This window comes from Homalodisca vitripennis, chromosome 4 (assembly GCF_021130785.1).
Source record: "Homalodisca vitripennis isolate AUS2020 chromosome 4, UT_GWSS_2.1, whole genome shotgun sequence".
NCBI lineage: Eukaryota > Metazoa > Arthropoda > Insecta > Hemiptera > Cicadellidae > Homalodisca > Homalodisca vitripennis.
Window position 1 is genome coordinate 105,779,741 of NC_060210.1, and position 20,053 is coordinate 105,799,793.

Consider the following 20,053-nt stretch of genomic DNA (forward strand, 5'->3'; position numbering starts at 1 on the left):
CGTTTAAATAAGCAAACTAACATATGATCGGAAGACCAAACACCTGTCAAACGACTTTTATTTACGTTAAATTGTATAAATGGCAATAGCCTTATTTAATTTCAATAAACATTGAATCACAAAAAGTACTTGCTCCGCCGGGAGTCGAACCCGGATCTCTCACTTGCCGGGTGAATGTGCTACCATTACACCACAGAGCGCCTACTTTTTCCGATTCAATTATTTTGTATTTGGCCGTATCTGTCACATATGCGTTTAAATAAGCAAACTAACATATGATCGGAAGACCAAACACCTGTCAAACGACTTTTATTTACGTTAAATTGTATAAATGGCAATAGCCTTATTTAATTTCAATAAACATTGAATCACAAAAAGTACTTGCTCCGCCGGGAGTCGAACCCGGATCTCTCACTTGCCGGGTGAATGTGCTACCATTACACCACAGAGCGCCTACTTTTTCCGATTCAATTATTTTGTATTTGGCCGTATCTGTCACATATGCGTTTAAATAAGCAAACTAACATATGATCGGAAGACCAAACACCTGTCAAACGACTTTTATTTACGTTAAATTGTATAAATGGCAATAGCCTTATTTAATTTCAATAAACATTGAATCACAAAAAGTACTTGCTCCGCCGGGAGTCGAACCATATATATATGGGGATCGTTTTGGATTCTGAGGGTCACGTTCGGTGAAGTTATATATACATTTTTACTTACTGACACGAGAAAACATTTATTGCATCAGGTGATTTTGTATAAAAACTAAATTTACCTAAAAAATTAAGTTTGGCCTCTATGTAACAGTTGAAACTGAAATCATTTCGTCTCTGATCCATTTGGTGACAGCTGATTTAGTTGAATTGTCGCGTTTGTTTCCGATGGTGTTGCTTATATTTATAACCTCTTTCTAATAATACTGTTAAATTTAAATTCGCGTGAGTTTTGCAAGACGTGTGTAATACCAATAATAATTGGTTTTAGTTGCCTATATGTATTTAACTCATAATATCTTATTTTTGATGTATTATAAGAAAATAAGTATTAATGTGTTTACCAATAAATAACTGGAAGTTGCAGTTTACGGTTTTGCTAAGCATTATTATAATTACAACGAAATTTTCTGAAGGAAAGACACCTACAGGTATTAAACGCTTTTTGATGGATATATAAGTTACTAGAAACTTTATGGTGGTAGTGACAGGTACATTGTAATTTTTACAAAACTATATAAAATTTATATTTTATTGAAATAGTTTATTTTAATTTTAGAAATGGGTTTCTATTTTTTATTTAGTATAAAATTAACCTTGCACTGCCAAGGTTGCATGTATGAGGGTTAACCTTTTGATCCCAATATCCATCAAAGGTGTCTGCTTAAAATCCAGCATTTTTACTATGGATGTTTACAAATTAATTACTCTACAATATAAAATATGTTACAGTATAGTAAGTGGCCACCACCATATTAGAATAAGGGAAACAAAATTATCGATTAGATAAACCTAATAGGCTACCTTTTCATCCAGAAGAAAAATATATTGCCTCTTAAAATGCTACAAATGTAAAGAAATGGTGAATGCAATCTAGCATCATTATCTTTTAAATAAAAACATTATTCATGAAACTCAGATGGCTTTTAGTAAATAGTACACCTTAGTACAAAACTCATTTGAATTAGAAATATACTTAATATCCATTTGTAATTGATTAAAATATTTTGGTCCCAAATAGAGATACGATTGTCTAAAAATTGATTTGTTTACTTTAGGCGTTTTAAAAAGTCTTTTGTTGATGCTTCTTGTTCCATGAAATATCTGTACTGATTTTCTGTTACCACTTAATATATAAACCAGTTTCAGAGTTTTGAAAACAAATAAATGCTGTATTGGTTCAATAAATAGAGAACTGTAAAGTTCATCAAAGCAGTAAAAATTTGCTAGCATATGTTTTTTGTGGTTATAATGTTTTCAATGTTAAAAAACAACTTGAAAGCCTTAAAACTGCAAGAAATAATAAAAACTACCATGGCAACCCAAATATTTCAATTCTGCATTTAATTACTGGTAGCTGTAACATATCACCATTTCATACCCTTAGGATTAAACATAATCATTTTATATTACAGCAAAATAAAATTTTTCGGTACTTTGGGATTATACCGACCACACCAGTATGAAGAACACAAAAATAGAAATTTATAGAAACAAACATGATAGAACGAAAAAAAAACAACTCTTCAATTACAAAATTACAAACTTACAAGCATTTCCAGGTATTGTGATCGGTATTGTTGTCGCTGTTATCTTATCTTTCTCGAGAATCCTGATTACGGCAGGCCGCGCGGCATCACATGATTATTTAAGTTTTTTGCACGGTACATATTTGCCTTTCCATTACAATTCAATTTATATTTCTGATCAGCCCCTCAAGAATTTGATATTTTACTGATAGGTACTATCTCGAGGGATGTTTTTCTTTCGTTGACATCAGCGCGGGGCAGCACGGTGCCGAAGCCCGCGCTGATGGCCGGAGGCAATCCCATTTTGGGTGGCGGAGTATGATCAAGAATAAAAACAAGTTTTGTACGTTTTTTTCAATAAAGAGTTTAGTTGTTTGGTAATGTTTGTTTTTGTTGAATTTTTGTGTTTGGAGAAATGTAGGGGTAAAACACGGAAGTACAACAAAGCGACGCACCAGCTGAACGGGCGGCGAGACTCTGCAATCACGTTATCTACTAGACCGCTCGACTTTGACCTCTGTCAGAGGATGGGGAGGGGTTTGCGATAAGACAATTCCTGTTTTATATTGACAAAATATTGTTCTACGCCAATCTAGTAATCAGTAGAAGCAAAATGTCAAATAACTATTCATGTCTGGGTGTGGCCGGTATAATCCTAAAGTATAAGCGATATAAAAATCGGGTCTGCTTATCGTACTCTGTCCACCTATCACCAATCACCATTACAACAGTATTTTGATTAAAAAATCACCAATTAACTACAAAATACTATAATCACAATTAAATATATTTATTCCTGGAGCCAATATACTTTATTTCAAAACATGGAATTAGCGAAAATGAAATTGTTCATCCATACGTTTGGGGCGTAATATGGGGTTAAAAGGGTTAACTATCGGATACAAAACTTTTAATTGTAGGTATTTAAAATTATTGCCAACTCTTTTTGATGTATTGAATACAAATATTTTTGTAAATAAATTGAAACAAAGTTAACCCTTCCAATACCGTAGACGTACGGGTGAAGCTGCATCATTAGATGTTCTTCAGTCTTTCGTTGAGAATCCAAATGAATCAGTTAGATCTGTTGCAGAAACTCATGAAATGTCTCGTGAGTCAGTCAGAAAAGTGTTAAAAAAGGTAGCTTTCAAGGCGTACCGAGTACTTCTGATTCAGGAACTGAACGAAGACGACTTCGATCGGCGGCTCGAATTTTGTGAAGTAATGATGGATAGAATTGATAAAAAACAAAACCTTTTGAACAATATTTTATTTTCTGATGAGGCAACATTTATGTTGAATGGCAGTGTCAATAGACATAATTGTCGGTATTGGGACAACAGCAATCCGCACTGGAAAGAAGAGAGTCATACACAGCATCCACAGAAACTTAACGTTTGAGCAGGTATTATAGGAAATCAAATTGTGGGCCCATTATTTGTCAATGGTAATTTAAATGGTGACTCGTATCTAGCAATGCTCCAAAATGAGATAATTCCTGCACTACAAGCTGCTCTTGGTCGACAATTTCAAAGAATTTATTTCCAACAAGATGGCGCGCCACCACACTTTGCTACTTTACTTTGCTTTGCACAAGTTAGAGAATACTTGGATAAAATATTCCCTCACAGATGGATTGGAAGACGTGGTGCATTAGAGTGGCCTGCTCATTCCCCTGATTTATCTCCACTGGATTTTTTTCTTTGGAGATACCTGAAAGATAAAGTTTATCGTACTAAGCCTCGAGATTGGGCGCACCTAAGAAATCTCATAGTCCAAGAAGCTCAAGATATTCCTCGTGACTACCTTCAAAATGCAGTGGATGGCTTTTACAACCGCCTAGGACATTGTCAGACGATGGGAGGGGAACATTTTAAACACTTACTTTGATCACAGGTACTTAAAAATTGGTGTTTACTTGTAATACTTAATAATTTACATTGTTCAATTGTTTTAAAATTCAAATAGCTATAACTACTTAATGAATCCACCTTTTGAAGTCCAGTTTGCGGCATTGTACTGTGCTAAGTAAGACCTTTAATTTGATACCAAACTTGACCTATTCTGAATTTTGTCTGACTCCTTGTGGACCGTCCCCCAAAGGGATTATCCGGTCGGTAATTGGGCAGATGTGTGCGTTACTATCACCAGTAAGCACGTGTGACTTTGGTATTTCTTTCTATTGTGGTTCAAAAATTAAAAAAGAGGTTCCAGACTCAATTGTCACCCTGTATATATTCAAATGCTAAACTTTGACCAAAATGCTGAACACGAATATATCCGAAATTATACAATGTGTCTCTTGGAGAGTTTTTTAGTTCACAAAAAACCTTCAGAATGGCAGTGCACACACTGTGCTTATCCAGTTGACTAGGAAGTATTTTTAGATACCATTCTGCACTGGGGAGGGGGCTCCCTTTGTCCAGATCCACCCACCTGCTTGTCTGTTTTGCACATTTTAATGAGCCTTAACCAAGTATATCATTGTTTGCCCAGATGATAAGATAAGATGACAGACCTTATCTACAAAACCTTAGATAAGAAAGTGCTCTAATAGTTAGTAGTAATCAATTTCTGCAGACTAAATAAAACCATTAATAGTCACCAAGTTGTTTCACTAAAAATTTACAACAAATTACGTAATTTAATAAATATATACCCTAAAAAAGTGGTTTGCAATAAATTTTATAATTGGCTTCTAAACAATCCTTTTTGTTCTGTAGATTAATTTTTTTGCTGTATCCCATATTAATTTATAATTATATCTAAAGCTAACTAAGGATAATTGTTTATATTTCATGGATGTGTTTACATATGACTTATATTTTAGTATGTAAACATGTATTTATTTATTGACTTGGCTACTGGCTGTAAAGTGACTTTGTCGATGAGTGCAAAAACTTAATATGACATTAAATATTATTATTATTATTTATATAATGTATTATTAGATTATTAAATTATTAGATTGTACCATGAATTTGAATTTAGATCAAATTAACAGTATGGGAAATGGTTATTTTTACATTTATATCAATAAATAGGTTAATTTTAACTATAATGCCCTGTTTTATATTTTATTGCATTTGCCTCTTATAGCATTTTTATGATAAAAATTAGCTTTGTACTAAAGAAAAATATATTTTATAGATGTCTAGGCATTGAAAGAAAATTAAGCAATTCAATAGCGTACAAAGGGTTAAATCATTTGTCTGGTATCTTGAGTAAATGCTACAAATACGATGGCGATGAACATGCGTTATTTGTGTCACAAGCTTTATTTTTTTTACTTAACTCTCAAATAAAAAAAGTAACTAAATGGGAGTATAATAAGCGTCCACCACGATAATCAAATCATCTATATTCATGATCATCGAATTATCCAATATTCATATTTATCTAAAAATACTGAAACACAAATACCAAACCAAATTATGTAATAAGTATTTCAAATTACAGTATTGCTTGGCTGTATCTATGTCTTAAAAAGTAATAATTTAATAATGAATAAAAACTACTAGACTATGTTTATTTATAAGATGTAACAAACAAAATGGTAATTTGGTATTAGACGGAGGCCATTCGGTCCCTATCTACTTCTTATTACACAATATACGCAAGTGGGTATACATACGTTTGTATTTTAAAATATAAAAACTCAAAGTTAACCTTTACGAGTGCTTATGTGATCTGAGCTGGAATTTATGTTCTATTTTGAGAAATGTTTATTTTCTTATCCTCCCATCAGTGCACCCTTCGGTGGCCTCCCCACGGATTTCCAGCAAAGAAAGAAAAAAATCCCTCAAGATAGTACACAAATTCAAGTTCAGATCAGGCGAGTGCTCATAAAGGTTAACTTTAACTTTGATTCTACTGTTAACTTAAATGACTTTACTTTTCTGTTCTTTTTTTATACTTACATAAAAACATCTGGCAAATATTAATTATGAACATCTTTAGGTAAAATGTATTTATATTGTTTAGTTTAAATATTTCTAATCAATAGTTGATTTGATAGTCGTGGTGGCCACTTATTATACTGCAGCCACTAACGTTACACCTCATAAATACACTTTGCGTAGATAGTTTGGTAATCATCGTCAAATTATTACTTTTTTTGTATGAAAACAGCTAAACTATATTGTAATTTGAAATACTTTTAATATAATATGGTTTGACATTCTGGTTTCGGTAGCTTAGATAATATTAAATATCAATGATTTGATTGTAGTAGTGGCTGCTTATATTACTGCAGCCTAAAACAAAGTACGAAACCACACTTGTGTTATACCAACACCATGAGAAAGAATTATCTTTCTAACAAAGTTATGAAATAAACTTTATACATTGTTTTATAAATGCTATAGAATATATCCAATGTCATTGCAACTTCCTATACTTCTGTATGTAAATCAGCTGTAAATTATAACCAAATAAGTACTTTACTGTTGAGTGAGCATTGCATTGTTGCTTGATTTCATTACTTAGTATTGTTTTTAGTATTATACCTAATATGTTTGTTTCTTTTACATCTAATAAGATCCTAGTGTTGTTTATAGGTTTACTATTTTATATAGTTGTAGGAACTTTTTATCTTTTGTTTGCTTTATTTTATCAACTATAATTAATGTATATAATTTTTTTGCTCCTTGTGAATACAGTATTCTTATAGCCTACATGAAATGTTAATCCTCCAACTGGTACGTACCAATGTACCTGGCATAAAGATATCTTATTTCCAAATATAATTCATTAGTCCTACATGAAAGTTATGTGAAAACTGCAAAATATTCATTCAGTAATATTAACCCAATCACCTCCTTTTCAGTTTTCATAAGTTTTACCATCTATGCAATATGGACTAATGACACTAATTTTTTTTAATTTGTAAATATTTTGGTTAGCATTGCTTGATGGCTAGCTACTATTAGCATATACAACTTTACCAAATAGCACTAGTTTACAAAACGTTTATTCGGGAAGTAACATTCCTAAAACAAACATAATTGGTTATCACTATTAAGAACTAAGTTTTCTAGTCTTTTGGATATGATAAATTAAAAAACAAACATTGTCAGTGTTACAGTCTTACACAAGTAATTTATGAAAGGATGTTGAAAATTAATGTTGAATGATAAATAATGACTTTGTAGGTCAATGAAAACTGAGTTTAAAAACTGAGTAAAATTGAGTTTTTAGTACTTAAGTGGTGCAGTGTTTTCTCTATGATGTTATGTAGTATTTTACAACAATTGTATTGTAAAGACAAAATTTAAAAATTTTACTTACATAAATAAAAAATATAAGAGTTTGGACTCTAGCTAATACATTTTTTTTCTATTATTGCGCTGCCACACTACTGGATGAAGTGGCAGTGTATATTCCTAGAATGTAGATTATTGTAAAACCGTATTTTTGTGGAGGAATAAACTCATTATTTTCTAAAATATTTAATATGTAATTAATGTTCAATTAATATGTTTTATTCATTGTTTTATAAACCCTAAACTGTAACAAGCAGATGGCTGTGAGAAGAAAAAAAACTGTTAATGGAAGATATGAAAAAGAGTAGGCATATAGGAAAATATATTACCAACAATTTTATATTCCATGTCCTTAAAAGTAAATAAAAACACGTTGGACTTAAGTGGTGGTGCGTGTTTGTAATTTATTCTAAGTTAATACCACTACTACCTGTGGTGTAGATGGGAATCAAATGCTGCTCCTGTTTCATACACTAAAATTCATGACTGCCTTGGAGAGCTTTATGCAGTTATGTTTTACTTTGAAGTTGTATTTTACTGAAATAAAAGTTAGTTATCCAATGTATATATAATCGTGTGTTGTGTATTAATGCAGATTACATTTTGTGCCGGCAGTGTGGCACTGACGTGGCATCAGCTGATTCCCTTGCTAACCTACATAGCCCGGCAGCTGTCACTAGAACCAACGAATCATTATTTGGACTAGATGAAGTGTATGTGCAGAGTCTAATCAATCCTCTCCACATCAAATTTAATGTTGTCACGGTTCTGGAATCAACTTGTGTGACTTCTGCAAGGGTCAGTTGCATGTTTTTCCATTTTACTTTATGTAGGCTATGTATTCTTCAATACATCAATTTACAATTTTCTGCTACTGTATAAAAAATAGTAAAGTTTTTTCGATTTGAATAATTGAAATGGGAAATTACTAAATTTTAAAACGAGTATTTATAATGTAATTGTGAATATATCAAGTTCAGTGCAAAATATATGTACTTTTTTAGAATGCTTATTTCCATGGTAACAACACTGACAGTTTTTTTTTTTAATTTTGTAAACACATTTTAACCCTTTTAGTGCCAATGTCCTAAAATTAGGACGTTGGATAATTGTATGAAGATTGCCAGCGTCCTATTTTTAGGACGTCGGCAGTTTATGCATAGATTGCCAGCGTCCTATTTTTAGGACGTTTTGTAAAAAAAAGATTAAAAATATATTTAGTAATTAAACTAAACATATCAGTAGTGTTTTGGAATCACAATAAAACAATCTTTCCAAGTATTACTTTGTTTAATTTAATTTTTTTTAATTTACTTTAATTTTACTTTTTTAATTTTTTAAAAAAGTAAAAAAACAAGCAAAAAAACTGTTGTGTTTGTAGTGTTGAGAGCCCTAAAGGAGGAGGAAAAAGAAAAAAATCCTTGTATGTGTGTGTTAAGTGCAAGAGAGGGGTGCACACACACAAAGTGTTACCCTTCACACTTCTGCTGAGTTTTTTGTTTATGATTTTTCTATGTGTACATATTATGTAAATAGTTACTTGTTATTTTTAGTGTTTATAAGTGAACAATTAATTTTTATTCTTTCAAAAACAAGATACGATAATGAAAAGTGAAAATATTTGCAAGGTTGACTAACTAATATTGTTATAGTAACCAGAAACATTAGTTGACATTTAATTCACAAAATGGAATGTTTTCCTGGTAAGTAAAATTTTACATGTTTTTTTAAGTTAGCATTTTCCAATTTTGAGATTTTGTTCAGAATTAAATGAGGAATTGAGTCATGTACCTAATGTTGTGCTAATGTGATTTTTTCTGTACTGTATTTCAAGTCAAACTCAAAAAATATATATTTTTTTATTTTTTACTGAGTATTTTTTACCTTAAAAAAATAAATAAAAAAATTTGGTTGTATAATTAATTATATTTTTGAAAAATACAATTATCTAGGAGTAATATAAAAAAAGAAATAGGAATTTATCTTAAAAAATGGTCCAGTTAGAGTTTTTTAAAGAAAATGAGTAATTTTTGGCCAAAAGTGGCTGGCAATCTTGGTACAGACAGGTGTGTGAAGGCCTGGCACTTTCAGTATAACTGTAACAAATTATGCTTGGCACTAAAAGGGTTAAAATATAACTTGTAGTCAGTATAATGTAGTTTTCCTTTTTGTATGAAATGATAATCCAAATTGATTTCTAAATTTTCATTAATTATTCTATTAATAATATTTTTAGATAAGGATTTTTTAACTGTATATCTAGCTACAATAAAACACAATTTCACAGGGTATAAATACAATTTAATTTAATTACAAAAAATGAAACATTAAGTAATGTGGAATATTTAACAATTTAGGTATAAGGATGTTGAAAAAATAAGAATACAACACTAATGTCATGTCCTCCAAGAACACCACTTGAAACAATGAATAGAGTTATCGAGCGCTATGAATAAAGACCACAACAGAGTCATAACAGAGTGCAGGTTGTTAATTTGGATTACTGAAATCAACAGTCTGGAAAGTTTGTATGGAAGCAGTTACGCTTGAAACCATACTGACTAAAGTTTCTTCACACATTGAAGCCAGTCGACTTAAATGGGAAAAGTTTCTTTGTTTTTTTGGAGACATTAAAAAGTATGTACATTAAACTTTAAAAAAACTGCTACTATTTTCCAATATGTCAGTCAGCTTTGTTTTTGTTTGTTTTTTTTATCATTCTGTATTTTATTGACAGTTGGAAAAATAATTTTAAGACATTTTATATTTCCCATAATAGTGTAGATATGAGAGAGCTAAGCAAAGTGTTGAGATTCCTTATGGAGTTTAACGTTGAGCAATTGCTTTTTAAATATGTGTCCTCCATTTGAATGGTATAAACCGTACATATAACATCTTATAATTTAGATAATGAGTTTTAAAACGTATTCTTGGCACTTTTTTATATGTTCCTTCATAACGGTTATACGAGAGCTCAGTGTTGAGATTCTTTGTGGACATTAACAAAACAATTTATTAATAGCCATCCATTTTAATATTCTTTCTTAATTGTAAATCTAACATCAGACATTTGGGAAGTTTTGCTTGTTTCAAAAATATTTATAAATGTTTAAACAGGAAAGGATACTTTTCATAATTAAGAGTTTTCTTTTGTTCAAAGTACTTTCAGCTACTGAATAGTTATTTTATAATTTAAAATACACATTTTGTGTGCATATCTACAAATATTTTCAAAATGAAGGAAACTTCCCAAATTTAAGATGTTTTATTTACACTTTATAGCATTTAAAGTGATCCATATTTAAGAAGGCAATGTATCAATGTTAAATTCAATAAAGAGTCAACACTTTGAGCTGTCATATTTCTGTTCTAAGTGAAAGTTTAAACAAATTTGATGTATGAGGGCCATTTAAATACCGAGTATTTAAGTAATGAGACAAATTATTACTGCTCAATAATGGCTGAATTAATCCATAGGAAATTATCAAGACATAAAGATGGCAACCTTGCAATGACATCTGATCAGCTGTTCAGTCATATTTTGTAAACATAGCCTCAAATTTACTCAGCTAACCATGGCGAGTCCACTCAAAAATTGCACCATCAAGTGTACGGAGTCAATTGTTTGAATCGATTGAATGTTTACAAATGAGTATAACAGTTTCAAAGTGGCCATACAAAATGTTCTGACGAGCAACGCAGTGGACAACCGGTCGAAGTTAGGACTTCCTCTCTCGAATTTTGGATTGATGTGTTAATTCGAGACAATAGGTGTATCACTGTTGAACTGATTGGTGTAAAATAAACGTGAGTGTTGGAACTGTCCATAAAATTATTCGCAACAAGCTGCAACACAAGAAAACTCTGTACGACAACTCACGCACGTTTACAAAGAAACCTGGCTTCAAATCAGTCAATAATTAAAAAATAAATATTCGACTGAAGAAGGTTTTTTGAAAAGAATTGTAACATGTGATGAGACATTGATTTACCAATATAAATCAGAGTCCAAATGACAGATCACTGAGTGGAAGCAAAGGCACTTCTCCCACTCACAAAATATGCAGGATCCAACCATCTGCTTGTAAAGTTTTGCTTAGAGTATTCGGGAATTTTGAGGGGCCAATTTATTACAATTTTCTTGAATACCAAGAACAATCAACAACCAGTACTACAGTACATGATAAAAAACAAGATAAGACTTGTCATTCGAATGAAAAACTGTGGGCTCTTGATTGAAGGTGTGATTTTGCTTCATAACAATGCCCGTCCACATACGGCACAGCTGTTGAAAAAAAAACAAAGAATTTTATACCAAGGGCCTTTACAAATTAGCAGATGGGACAATATACAAGTGTTGCTGGGGACTACGTTTAAAATAACCAAAGTTTTGTACTGATTGAATAAACAGTTTTTGAGCATTAGCAATTTGTCTCATTACTTATAGAATGACCCTCGTACATATTTTTAGATGTCTGCACAAACAAGGATAGGTTTCCCTATTTAAAGATTGCTGTCAGATTTATAGTTTTCAAGATCACAATGGTGACCCATTTAAACATTGAAAAAACATATTAAAATAACTTTTTTGTATGAAATTGCAAAGCCTACATACATGTCATGTTATATTCAGACGTTTAACATAAAATAAACAATTATAGTATGTTGCCATTATTATTTAAAATTTCAATGGCAAATAAGAGTCTGGAAATAAGCCGTTATCAATTTATTTCAATTATTTTATTTAGTAGTTTTAACATACATTTCAATCAATAGTAAAGGAAAAATAAACAAATACCTTCAAATCAGTGTTTTATATTTTTAAATATTGATGACAAGACATCAGTGGTTTAATAACTAGTACTTGGCTTTGAGGGGGAGGGGTGAATCTGATTGAAGAGTATACCACAATTGGTAGTACGGAATAAATCTAAATTTGTAATAATTTGATAGGCCTGATTCAAGGTACATTTAACTGCTGCATTTTAGATTAGTTAGATTGATATTATATAAATATTGTATTTATTTTTAGGACTCTTATCCCCCTCATTCCTCCCCTCTCCCCTGAAATTGTGCCATCGCAAGAAATGCAAATCAGATTTTTTAGTAGAATATATTTATAAAAACTAATAGAGAATGAGATTCATGTAAATGTAAAGCTTTTCTTGTTTACCTACTATGAATTTGTTTTTGATTAATTGGTATGAAAGTATTCCAATTTTTATTCAGTTATAAATTGTGTTTAATTTTATTATGATTTTAATACTTTTGTTTCTGAAAATGTTTTTAGTTTTGGGTGTCAGATCACTCGTGGTTTCCCGGTTACGCTTGGAAACCCTGTACTTGTTCACGCTGTAGGCAACAACTTGGTTGGTATGTAGGCCTCTGATACCTTGTATTAGTATTATAAAATATGTTACTAACAAAATTAGGTAAGACTGATTAAACATTGTAATTATTAAAAGGTTGGATTAGACATATTATAACATTTTTGGAATTTCTTAATCCCAATATACAAGTATACAATAGTATACCAAAGTATACAATATAATCACTGTCACAAGAACAACGAATGTTACCATGAAATGATGTAAACTGCGTTTGTGTAGTAGAAATTGTATTTTGCCATTTCCATTTTTATGAGACTTCTGGCAGTAGTTGCTTTAATGAGTACTACGGTTATTGTAAGATAACTGAATTAACAAGCATGGCTGCGAGGTAATCCTGTTCTTGCAAGCAGGCTATTGGTAGGCGTTCATAATTTATCTTTAATTTGTATGTCCCCAACATACTGAACTTTGTGAAAATTGGTGCAATGTCCAATTGGTGCAAACCCTCCAAGATAAAACCAAATTTTAAATTGAAAAAACTTAACTTTTAAGAGAGTTAATGATTTGTGTAATGAAAGTCATACATTGATATTTGAATTTTTTATGTTTTACAAGGTTAAAATATCGTAAGAACTACAGGGTGAGGCAGTGAAACGGCACGATTTTAAACAATCACCAATAATTTATTTACAATAAAAGGACAATTGTTTGAACAAGAATCTTAAGTACATGAGTGGAAATTAATGTTATACCTTAAAAACAATTATTTTTTTAATATAGTGCCAGTAAGGTGACGTCCTTGGTTTTGCACACAATGTTGGAATCTGAGATGTAGTCCGCCCATGACATTCTGTAGTATCTGCAACGGTATCACCACCAACATAATAAAAAATAATCTTGACAATCGGACTCTCCAAACCCGTGAATCTTAAAAATTCCTGTTTCTTTTTTAACCCTAGAACTGTTAATCGACATAATTATGTCGGTTAATGCCGCTTTTGTAGTAGTGTTAACCGTCAAAAGTTTGTCGGTCAAACATTCCCTCGTATAATTACTTTTTACAATATACTCCGGTAACGTATCGATATAATTCATGCACCATTGGATTCGGGAAGAAAAATGCTAAGGAACAGATGAGTTTTATTCCTCTTTGTATTATGGTTATGACGTAGCAAGCTTGTTATTTTGAACGTAAAAGAAAACGCGACGCCGTTTGTTGTGACCGCGCCATATTGCCGCTGCCGTTCTGTATCACTTTCGTGCCGAGCTGTGGATATTTGTAAGTTTTAATAGTTTTACGCGTGTTTTAGTGTCGTATTTAATGTGTAGAGTGTTGTTTGATGTCGTAGTAGTGTAAACATATATATTTTAGAATAAATCAATTTCTATTTACTGAAATATGTTTGAGAAATTACCGGCTTTGTGTAGGCTATGGCAAAATGACTTGGCTAAAATTCATTTCACATAGTTTGTTATTGTTTTCACTTACTAAACGTTATTTATAGCACTCTTTTAGCTCTGAAGTAACTATTTATTTTTGGTAAATAGATAGTTTTCACAATAAAATATATATTTCCTGTAATTTCTTTGGTTATATATAATAACTGTTTGGGTTATTCTATATTTTTTCAATATATTTAGTTATATTTATAGTTTTCTAACTACATAATATTTCCTATTACTTATAAACCATACATTTATAAATTTTGATATAGTTCAAGCTTTAGAAACGATTTTATATTTTGCTGAATGAAAAATTTTTCGCAAAATTTTTGAATAATGGCAAAATTTAACTTTTTTTTACTTTAAAAAAAATAATTTATGGTAATTATTTCATTACTACTGTATATTCTATTTTATTCTAAGTAATAAAATATGCAAAATAACATGTATTCATAGATAAATGTATTAGCAAAACTTGTTTTTACCAAAGTCTTACGTGTACACCCGATTTTCAGAATTTATACGCATCGCTGCTTTTTGTTCTATAGCTTTATGATGCTTTCATAAATGTGTATATTGTTTATGTTTTTCTGAAACTAGATAAAATTTGACACAGAATGGCTATCTCACTTATAAATATTTCTCACTATAACTTCATTTGCTAGGTATGGTCCCCCCCAAATTTAAGAAATATTTTTCGTAAATTTTATATTTGATTAAAAAAAGTGTTTATTAGAAAATTTTTGATGGTTAATTTTACAATATAGTGCAATTCTACGTTTGATTCTGAACACAAAAATATATACTCTTATTTATATTGCTTTTATTTTATATTTTTAATAATTTTTTAAAAAAAACCTTGCGCGAAGCTCCAAAACAGCCCGACACTACAGGATGAAATGACTGCCAGTTCTAGGGTTAACACACCTCGTATAATGGTTTTTGTAGTAGTTCCCAGAAAATATATTTTTTTCTGTTTTCTCTAATAAATGTAAATTATAATTGCATGTAAATGAAATTTGATTAAAATGTACTCTAATATTTAAAAACCACTCATTAAAATATATATTCTATGGGTAATCTTTTATAAATATCGACTAATACTCTAAAGAAAAAATATAAAGTGTATATTTGTGAAGAAAGTCACAATGTATGACTGTGTTTATACACAAATCTTGTTTTCTTCCTTGTATCCCCATCTAAACTATGAGAGGCTCTCCTTGACAGCTGACTCTGGCCAACCTACCGTCCTCCCAATTATTTTTTAGCCTCAGCTGTCTCCATAATCAGTTATGTCAAAACAAGAAATGTCACTAAATTAAGTTGTTCAGTTCACTTTTAGTATGTTTCTCTATGTGTTTATCCAACGTCCAAACGGACATCAGTCATTTGAAGGTAAAATTAATCTTAACATGTAATAGCAATTAAGGCTGTTTTTCCACGTTCTGTATTAGTTTATTTAAACATTTTAAATGTAATTGGCATTAGCAAAGTCTTATCACTTGAGGGGCTGGAAAAATTTAATTCCTGTCTGTCTGCACGATATCTTGAAAACAAATTGACCTATAGACTTGAAATTGTTTTTGAAGGGATTTGGCTGAGCATTAGCCAATATTTCTACATTATTCTTATTAGTAACCATGATGGCAATGGAAAATTAACAGAATAAATAAATTTATAAATACACTGAGTGCACTCATAAGAGCTATTAACAAGTGATATATTAATACACGTGGCCTAACCATCCTGAAACATACTGCGTAATTTTATACTAACAGCTGGATACTTTTATTATTTAAACACTGATATGAAACCCAATTTAATGAACAAAAATGTGAATGTATATGTGACAAGATATTTCCAGGTAATTTTCATCAGTAGTCTTAAAATATTGTATGAAACTTCATTTCTATGTAGATAAGAATGAGTTCTATGATGGTGCTTATCCATCCATGGATTTTGCTTAGCATCATTAAAGCTACCACTCAGCAAGTTTGCATAATCTCTCTTTTGTATGCAGGGGTGTAAATATTGTGTCAATAATGAAATTAACTACAGACTTGAAATTTTGCATTGAAACTTAAGGAAGTCAATTACAAGACACATGTTGTTAATAAATAAAGCTACCTTGTATTTATAAAGTATTGCTTCATTTGTGAACTTATATATACACATAAAATGAAGTTGGTTTAATTACATAATTTATAATTCAAGAATGGTTGTAATAATTTATAATGATCTTTCATTTGTTGGATTCATCTTCTCCCCAATTAGCAGAATAACTTAAAATGTCATAAAAGTTCACAGAAAAATCAGGTAAATAGAAAAAGAAAAATATACAGAGAACAAATGCCAATCCCTGTCAAATGTCAGTTCAGTTCCTTTTCCTCCTTGTGTCTGAAAGCCATACCTGGCACAATACTTTTACTAGTTTGACGTTTAGAAAGAACGCACTAAATAATTCAAAATCATTTAGTAATCTGAAAAGGTACCTGGAATATTTTAGAATTTGGAAAAAATTGTAATATTTGTTTCATGATCCAAATTTAACTGACAACAAACAGCTGTTAAGACTTTTAGTTGAAGTTTGTCGTAGAGGTATAAACATTTCTTTACAATTTAAATTTTAGAACTGTGTTTGGTCAGTAGTGATACAAATATCAAAGGCAAAGTTATTTTACTCCAGATTGCACCAGTGACGAATTTAATCATTTAATGTAGTAGTAATATTGTTTTAATGCAGCTATAAAACCAACATTAATGAATAAAGTTGTGAATGTTTTCACATAAGATACTCTATACTAATGGGCTTCCTTGGTATTGTGATATGGCACTTTAGTAAGGGAAAAAAGAGAAACAAACACTAACATTCCTCAACAATCCATTCTTTCCCAAATTACAGTCAGAAAAATAACAATACTTTTATAACACAAAATAACCTATTAATCTATAAATAACTATTATTATTATCTATAAATAAACAGTTATTTTTAAATCTTGCATGAACTTAATAAGAATTTCTCTCTTATATTGAAAATATTAGGATTTTCCTCTAGCCTGTAATAGCTTCTCTTTTCCTCTGAGTATATTTCCTGCATTACGAAAACAAGGTAAACTCAATTATGGCACTGGAAATATAAACTGAAAGTGAATTACTAGAGCAGGAATTAGATGCTTTTTGACTGAAGTAGATTTCAGAGAACTAGAATATGTTAATAGTTTTTTGGTTGATGCAGTAACACAAACTCAATGTGGTACTGTAAGTGAATTTAAACGATCAGAAATAGACACCTTTTGACTGAAGTAGACTTCTCAGTAATACGTATGTGTACATATTTTCTTTATAGGAACTAAGACAAAATCAACTATGGCACCAGAAATATCTTAGACCTTCTGTAAATGACAAAGCTAGAAGTAAAGGCTTTGTGACCAAAAGAAGTGTCAGAGACCTATGTATCTGTATTCTCTTTATCGGGGCAACAAGGCAAATCTAGCTGTGGCATCAGAAATATTAATTTGAACCAGAAATGCTCCTACACATGCAAACAAAATTTATAAGTCAGGTTAAACTGTGATCTTCTTAACCGTGAACTTAATAATAGGTAACTTAAGATGTAGACCTACATACATTTAAAAAATGTCATATGACCATGATATTACATCATAAGCGCTTTGTATTGAGTATTACGAAGTATTGTAAGGGCTTTGATTTTGAAAATTGTGTGCAAAGCCGCAGGTAAATGCTTATATACAAAGTGGACTGTATTATTTTGTGTTAGTAATACAGACAACCTTTCAATATACTAACAGCCAGGTATGATTGATGTTACAATTAAATTAGGAAAACTTGTAATTTCTAACATTTACACTTTAAATTGCAGTAACTTGTCTTTTTAGGGCATTTGAACCATTAGTGTCAGCAGATTCACTCAAGATACGAGCTTCAAATAAAGGCTTCTACACTCTCATTCTAGACAACATTATCAGTGAGCTTGGTAAGTATAGTAGAATCATATATTCTCTTTAGTAGCACATGAATTCATTATGCTATGGACACTAATTACTTTTAAAAGTTATTAACGTGGAGTGATCTCTTTGTCTTTTCCTAAATCTATTTCCGTAGCTTTATTATATTGAGCTTTACTAGCATTTACATATAATGAAATAACAATAACCCCCAACTTTTAAATTTTAATAAAATCATCATTGACAAAAATGTTTCCTCAAAAGTGGTACACCTATAAAATACAACATTATTGTAAAATATCCAGTGTGTATAGTAAGGTAAACTGATTTTCGTATTATTATTGTAACAAGGAAAGACGTATAGTCTTTATTTACTATATTAACTTTATTAATATCAAATTTTAAATATTAACTTTATCTGTAACTATATTTCAGGAGATGATTTTAGCTATAAGTGCTCATTGGAATTGTGGTTTTCCTTATTTGCATTATACCTGCCACATTATAAGGATAAGCTTGTATCTATGTAGTGCAATAATTCCGATGGACGAGCGGTGTCAGATTTTGGGTCTGAGTTAGATATAACGCAGGTTCAAATCCTAATTAATGGTTGTAGCACTTTTTATCAATATCGACGATCTTTTACTCTATCGACTCTCCCTCTTATTCTGTTTGATAATATTTTTGCACAGGTCAGTAACCCATGAGGACGAGCAGAATAAGGCTTAAAAAGTGGATCGGCCCCTCTATAAAAAATCTGTAAATATACGTATATAGAGGTTTTTTAACAGTACTGATTGATAATATTTTAGTTTCAGATCAGCTACTGATTGTACCACACACTGTAACAGTTCGGTGACCAACATGGCCGTGGAGTTGAGTGTTGAGCAACAGAAGCTACTTGCACAATGTGAAGCTGACTTCGCTGATCGATATACAGAAAATGATCCTGATTATGCCAAAGTTCTCGTTTCATCTGACCCACCAATAGTGCACCCCTGGTACAATCATGCTCGGCGGAACTACGATTGGAGCGACAACCGTCGAGATCAAGGTGGGAGGGACAGATGGAGGGGGAAGCATCGACGAGACGACCGCCACCATAATCGTCATCAACCTTATCATCGTTATCGTTGACTTTCTGAATTTTATTACCGCTTTCAAATTTTGTGAAAACTATCTTCATTTCCTTTGACTCATGTTTCTTTTGTTTTCAATGTTTGAATTAACACATTCCAAAATCGGACTATTGTTTCAGTAAAACTTGTGTCTTACCTGTAAACAACAACTACATAAATAATACAAAAATGTGATGAATTTCAATGTTTAAGAATTGACAAAACGAAAAATTTTTGCTATAAGAAGGTTTAGTCGGAGGTTTTTAATTTTACAATTAATTTTCAGAGTTCATAATTAGATTTTATACTGCAGTTTGAAACATTATATGCAAAATTATGTATTAGGATACAGTATTACATGAATAAATTGTAATAAATTTCATTCTATAAACTTTTAATTTCTTGCCTTCACAAATTTTTTACAAATGAGATTTGTATGAAAAATGAAGTCCAACCTTGTCTTATGGCAAGAACATGATTCACTCGGCGGCACCCAGTTCGTTTCAAAGAACTCCCCTTCACAAACCACCATTGTCATCCCAAGGCTTTCAGAAAGTCATTGAACTCTTTGGAATGGCAAACAGATTCTTCAAAGCATTTGGTCTGATTTGTTCTGCGTCAAAACTTTTTTATTTGTAGAATCCAGATTGTCATGTGTGATTCCAGTAAAAATCTTTTGATCGT

General features: G+C 31.0%; 1 protein-coding gene across 2 annotated transcripts; it reads left to right on the top strand.

Annotated features, from left to right (window-relative positions):
* Positions 1-850: 850 nt before the first annotated feature.
* On the top strand, positions 851-19,751 carry LOC124359895 (protein cereblon-like). 2 transcript variants are annotated; one of them, XM_046813017.1, is made up of 5 exons: positions 851-1,150; positions 8,108-8,310; positions 12,803-12,885; positions 18,183-18,280; positions 19,064-19,751. In XM_046813017.1, exons 1-5 carry the CDS (start codon positions 1,054-1,056, stop codon positions 19,108-19,110), a joined length of 528 nt encoding a protein of 175 aa, XP_046668973.1. In that variant the 5' UTR covers positions 851-1,053; the 3' UTR covers positions 19,111-19,751. The 2 variants fall into 2 exon arrangements, with proteins under 2 accessions (XP_046668973.1, XP_046668974.1); XM_046813018.1 differs by lacking the exon at positions 851-1,150 and adding an exon at positions 1,180-1,210.
* Positions 19,752-20,053: the final 302 nt, after the last annotated feature.